The 6810-nt window shown below is 44.0% G+C and overlaps 1 protein-coding gene across 1 annotated transcript in view; it reads right to left on the minus strand.

Annotated features, from left to right (window-relative positions):
- The window catches only part of LOC108801809 (cyclic AMP-responsive element-binding protein 3-like protein 3), a 54392-nt gene that overhangs the window by 7617 nt on the left and 39965 nt on the right, over positions 1-6810 (minus strand). The window contains exon 4 of the mRNA XM_018573720.1: positions 4529-4597. Within this exon, the coding sequence (XP_018429222.1) occupies positions 4529-4597 (69 nt within the window). The remainder of the gene's footprint in view (positions 1-4528; positions 4598-6810) is intronic.

The raw sequence follows: 6810 nt of genomic DNA on the forward strand, positions 1-6810 counted from the left end.
GTGGTCCGGGGGGGGGGGGACACACACACGTGTACATGTGTTTGTTGTGTTGGTTTCCGGCCCATGTGGTAGAGTTTTTTGTTTTTACATTCTTGTGTTTCAGGTGCTTTTCCGTGCCTCGGATATTGGGCCATTCGTATGTCTTCTGGGGGGCCCGGCGGGCCGAGGTAAGGCCCAATGGTCGACAGTTGGGTGTGCCGAAGAATGAGGCGATCGTGCGTTGGATCGGGGAGAAACATGGAAACCATCTGGAATGCTTTTAGCATCTGTTGGAACCAAATGTAAGGAGTTGCTAAGCAGAGGGCAAGTAGGCCAACTCAGATAGCAGGGACAGTGCAGCTATGCCCAATAATTGGTCATGAAGTGGTTACTGTGATTCCTCATTTTTCTTGCAGGAACACAGCAACAGTGGAGGCATCAAAGCAGATGCAAGGAGAGCCATCATGAGTGCCCGAGAGTGATGCAGCCTCTGGTAAGGTTAACTCTGAATCAGATATGTCATGATATGTCGAGTCTGATGAAGATACTCCTGAGGGTAGAGTTTTTACAAGGCTATTCAAAAATTCTTCAGATCTAATTAAATGGGCTAGTAGTCTAGGTAAGTGGGATAAGGAGGTTGACAAGCTGGTCAGGAAGGTAAAATTGGAGGGGCAAGGGACACTTTTGCAGTGTCCTTCTCGTCAACGCACTCTCAATTATCCAGGAAGGTCATTAAGTCGATAAGGGAAAGTTTCTGAAAATGTGAAACTTCGAACAATGGAAGGGACCATAAAGGGATTTTGAGTTGCATAAACGCTTTTTCTTTCATTTATTTTTGTGTGATTTTCGGGGAAAAAAACCAGAGCATCGCATAAACACGATAAGATACTTTGATTTGAAAATTGGTGCAGAATTGTTTTTATTCGGAAAAGGGTAGTCAGTTCATGACAAGATGGTAGAAAACAAGGGGAAGCTTTGCTTTGTTCAGAAGTACCTCGACGTATGGTCAGGAAAGCCCTGTTAGCCAAAATAGTCAAAGAGTTGGCATTTAAACTTCTGCTTTTATACTTGGAGAGCTGGAAGTTCATGGGTGGCAACTTCATAGATGTATGTTTGCCCATGGGGTGCACTATCTAGATAAGGAGAAGTTATCTGATTTGCTAGCCAAGGTCAGAGCAGTCAGCAACGCTAGTAAGGTAAGGAAATGCAGAGCTCGTTGGGGTCTCTCTACTTTGTGGTTAGGGTAATACCAGAAGGGCAGATGTTTAGTTCTTGTTTATTCTGGCATGAGGGGGTCACCAAGGTGCACCACAAAGTAAGGGTGACTGAGCAAATGGAGGACTCAAGAGTCTAAGAGGAATTCCTGAAGGGATTCAATGCAACAGTAATATGGAGCAATGAGGGCAGCTTTAATCAGAAGCTGAAACTATTCATAGATGCAGCAGAAAATGTCATGTTTGGGTCCTTCTTGCAAGGCAAACGGTGCACTGAGGCAGAGCCCAACAAATGAGATAAGACTGGCTTGACAAAGGATTTATCTTTGCTGAAATTGTTCCCAATTATAGCACCAGTCAAGCTAGAAAGGGAGGAGCTTAGAGATAGGGAGGTCAAATTCTGGACAAATGTTTGTTGTGCATGGGATAAACCATTTATCAATAATGTCAGGGGTGGATGTGAGGTTGCTCGGGCATCTTGTACTAAAATGTATGCAAATATCTAATTCAGGGCCAAGAATGTCCGGGGTAGCAATAACTCCAGGATGCATTTGCCAGGGGTAGATGAGGGGCATTTTATAAGCTAGCTCTATATATGCAAATACATGGTATAAAATGTTTGGAATATATTTGGCACCTCATGAATTGGTTAAGCAGTTGTTGGCACTGAAAATATAGACAATCTACAGAGATGTGGTATGAAAAAAGGTAAAGTGATAGGTCCGAGACTAACCAGGTGGGCAAAGGGGCCTAGGTGGTATTGAGCAGAAAAGATGATGCCTTCTGCCCAGTCCAAGTAGTAGAGTATTACTTGCACTAAGGGTGGAGTGGATTCTCAGTTTCTGAGGCATAGGGACTATTCCACCTTATCAATTTGGGGCCAGATTTAGCTTAGGATAGTAAGGTTTAAATTTCAACCTTTTCAGCACACACTTGCTTGGTTGGGTTGGTGAAGGAGATCATGGCAGTTGGGAGATGGAGGTCATGGGGGAATGTAGATGCCTGAGTGATAGACTGCTTGCTTGATTGCGGGTAGCCCCTTCAGTGGATGTTGTTCAGCAAGACTGGATTGCTAACCATTCTCTCACTTTAAATCCGAAGGTAAGCATTTGGATTTTTGGTCACTCACTCATCGACTGGGCATGTTAGAGTGCTAATGTAAGCAGATACTCATCTGGGGTTAGAATAGGAAGGCTTGCAAGTACACTGGCTTGGAAGAACGGGTCTAGAGTAGGGGCAGATGAGCGGGCTTATGGAGGAAATTGCTGCGAGATTGGGTTTCCTGTCTGCGATCATCTTTCACACTAAAAAAGTCACCTAATATTCAGCATACAGGTACAAAGGTGTCCGGACGTGAAATTATTCTGTTCCACAATCATCAGTAGAAGGTAATGGAGGAGAGCAGCAACAAGTACAGCAATAGAGAGGTATAGTAGGAAGAAAAATAGGGCAGTATGGGGACGTGGGGGTTCCATATTTATATATGGGCTGACTGAGAATTATTGTCAAGGTCTCCACAGAGGGGATGGCGTGCACCTCTCTGAAGTGGACCTGGACATTTTCCACAGTGGACTACAGCAGCAACTGAAGAGATGACTTCAACCTCCCCACTGGCAGCTAAGGGCAAGCAGGCTGAGCTTCAAGATTGGGCCCAAGCAGGCAGGGAATATGTTTTGGGTACTCTGGTCTGAATATGGGCCTCGGTGTAGTATTAGAGGGCTTAACTAAGGGTGGCTTCAGTTATCATTGGCCAGCTATAGGGAGGTATAATGCTCTGTGGTATGGCTCCATAGTGTTTTTAAATGTGGAATTGTTTAATAAATCTGGGTTCTCCAAATTTCTGACATATAGTCTTTGTTCCAAATATATTGGGGTGCCACTTGTGGAAAAGGGGATGAGTAGGTCATCCAGAGCCATCTGTAAGCTATTTATATATCCTTAAATGTATTATTTAAATGCAAGCAGTGTAAGTACCTTAACCTGGTGTCAGCCTGTGTCCCTGTACCGCCGAACTCAGGCTGAAGTAAGAAAAGCAGCACAATTAGCCAGTCAAGTTGATAGGAGAAGAGACAGCAGAGCACAGAGAGAAGAGCTTATCAGTATGCCACTTCTCCTTTTTCTGTCCAGTCACAGTGTAGGTGTGGTGAGCAGACTTGTTTGTCAAAGTTACACAGCAACAATAAGAGATTAAGCCCTCTCCCATTCCACGTAGGACTGTACTTATGTATGTACAGGCGGTCCCCGGGTTACATACAAGTTAGGGACTTTAGGTTTGTACTTAAGTTGAATTTGTATGTAAGTCGGAACAGGTACATTTTTGAAGTGTAACTCCAGCCAAAAAAACATTATTTCGTTTTGGATAGCATATGGAAGGGTCACGTTTGTTTTGCTGTCTGTTCCCCTTGTTCAGAAGATTATAATATAATAAAAAAAATGTTTTATTTAAAATGACACCTATTTTTAATTTTATTTTATAAACTTAATTTTTTTTATTTGTTTGCATTTTTAATTTTCATTTATTTAAACTTTTTTACATTTCTTTGTCTTTTCAATATATTTTTCTACACTTTTCTTATTATTTTAATGCTGGGAGCCATACCCAGCCTGCTATTGGATATTGTAAAATGCAATAGACAATAGCAAGCTGGCTATTGCATCTGCCTGAGGAGGGGCCTGATGGAGAAAGTTCTCTATCAGGTCCTCCCGTGCTGATTGACAACAAGCAGTGGGCAGGTACAATAGCCAGCTTGCTATTGGCTATTGCATGTGACAATATCCAATAGCAGGCTGGGTATAGCTCCCAGCCTGCAATGAAGAGGAGGCCGGGGGCGGGACAGCGAAGGAGCGGCCCGACGAGCAGATGATCGTCTGGACCAGGGAAACCGACGGATTGGCGGAAGAGGAGGCCGGGACATCAGCGGAGGTAAGGGGGGCAACGGCAGTACGCAGCGGTCTGTGTCCCTACTGCCCACGCCAACACAGGCGCGGAGAGCAGCGGGGACACCGGCCGCTGCAGCCACAGTTCTCCTAAATGTACCGGCGGCTGCCGGTATATTTAGGAGAACTGTGGACCCCGTTCGTAAGTACGGATTGTCCGTAAGTCGGACGTCCGTAACCCGGGGACTGCCTGTATTTTATCTGTTTATTTAACTCTTTGCCTAGGCTTCAGCTTCAGAATCCATTGTCCTGGTACTGAGGTAATTGCTCAATAGAATAATCAATGAAAAAAGTCAACAGTTACTTAGTGCAGGGAAAAAACAGAATAATAAACCAACTGGTTAAGAGGGGCAGTGAAACCATACGGTAATGTGAAATGTAATCAGATATTCACTTACATGTTATGCTTCTCCAGCTGCAGAACTTTACGTTGAAGCTCCTGATTTTGGGCTGTGCATGCAGACATCCTAAGTAAATAAAGTTAATATAAGAAATAAAAAAAATTGCATTTTCTTATCTACACAAGATTTATTTGCAAATTTAAAGAAGTACTACTGTATACATTGAAAAACAAAAATTGTTATTACTTGTTAGCACTGGCAGAACTACGAGGGTCATAGCGGTCGCATGTGCAATCGGGCCCTGGTGTTTCACCACTTGGGGGGGGGACGAGACACTGACATACAGCTCCCCGCAGGCCAACGCTCTCTGTACAATGATTGGAGACACGGAGCACAGACTGACTGGATGGCAGATGGAGCACTACAAACAGCAGCTCCCATTCTGCAGCTGGGCGGGGTTCTGTGCACATACAGGTAGCTACTTATTATGAGTACTCTTCAGGTGTTGACAGTGGAGGAGCTCATTCATAAGCATACATGGGGCGGAGTTCTGAGTTGAGTAGTGGACGGTGGTGTGTCAGGCTGTGCTGTGTCACAATCTACAATGTGTGACAACAAATAATCCTAATTTATATTCGTTACAAGAAATGTCATACATTTCAATACAAAGAAACACAATTGTCTTGAAAATAAATAAAGATTATATATATATTTATATAAATGTGATAAAAATCTTTTATAGAGCACACAATGCTGAATGCGCAGACTGTTATAGCCACAATCAGTGTGCAATTCACTACCAGAGCTTATAGTTACGCCTCTGCTTGTTAGCCATACAAAGTTAGATTGAAATAAGACACATGGAGTTCAACCAAAAGACAAAGATAAATACATTTATAAGGCTCCTTTTTTATCTTCAAAGGCACTCTGTTACTCCCTGGATCAACAATGTACAGTGTTACTTTTTTTATAACTATTAATAGCTAGTTATACAGTATTTTGTGCATTAAACACACATTCGGTTTTCTAACCAATCTATTGAGTTGGCTTGTATATTTCACATTTTCACAGCTCTCACTGTTAGATATGTGTGATTCCTTTCATTCTGAATCGGACGAATATCAGCAGATTTGGACATTCGCATGCATCCGAATTTCCAAATGAAGAAATAATGACTCCAAATGTATCTGAATTTTCCGATAACAAAAATTACGGATGCTTCCATTTAGGTTTGGTAGGAATCTTAGGGGGGGCCCCAACACCCCAAAAAATATGTGGGGTCCCTTACCAGACCCTAGATCTGAGCAGCAGCCTGGCAGAGCAAACCCCTTGCAAAGCACTTTGTCCCCATGTCGATGAGGACAAGGGCCTCTTCCCCACAACCCCTGTTTGTGGGGGTCTGTGGGCAGGGGGACTTATAGAAATCTGGGTGCTCCCTTAATGCCCCCCCTCTTGTGAATGAGTAAGGGGTAGTTGTTACCCCTACTCATTCACCAAACACAGTAAAATTGTAAATAAACACACCACACTGTAAAAAAGTCCTTTATTTGTAAAAAAAAAAAACACACAACACAATGTTTGACATGTCTTTTATTAGAAACAAATAAATGTCCATCGATGTAGATCCCCATCAATCATAATGGATGACGGCAGTCGACTCGCCAAAAGAAAAATTACCCACTGCCATTGACTGATCCCAACGAACTCTCACCTCAATAAATTACAACTCTTACCCGAATGTCAACAAATCGGTGGATCACGGGACTTGTTCCGTCCCTTTGTTGACATATGGGAGCAGAAGCACTCTGCTCCCAAATGTCAAGGTGCAAAACAAGTCCCTTGGCGTCACGACTCGCTTCCCTTCCCATGTTAAATGGGCATGTGGCCTGGTATGTTGCCCCCCTGCACCATAGGTGGCTACACTCTCCTCTGCCAGGCTGAAGCTCAGATCAAGGGCCAGGTAAGGGATTTTAAAGGGAAGCCCAAGCTGTTCTTGTTTTTTTGGTGTTGGGTCTGGTATGAATTTGGATAGGGGCATGGCCTAGCTATGGCGGTGTGAGGACACTGATCCTTTGAGCTCTGCTGCCTTACAGGCATCTTGCAGTTGATCGCCACCTAAATACCTACTAAAATCGATGTCCAAAAAGAGCAAACCCACCGGAACTGACAGCGCGAGGAACCCCAGGGACCTCCACCACTTCTTCTCATCCCCATCCGTTTCCACTCGGTCCGCCACAGCAAACCGCATGGCACATTTGAATCATCGCGGCCTACAGCAACCCCTGTTTCTCTGGACTTTGCAGGATCCCCCCCCCCGCCTCCTGGTTCCAATGGCCGAG

The sequence above is a fragment of the Nanorana parkeri genome, unplaced genomic scaffold (genome assembly GCF_000935625.1).
Source record: "Nanorana parkeri isolate BGI_ZX_2015 unplaced genomic scaffold, ASM93562v1 scaffold2506, whole genome shotgun sequence".
NCBI lineage: Eukaryota > Metazoa > Chordata > Amphibia > Anura > Dicroglossidae > Nanorana > Nanorana parkeri.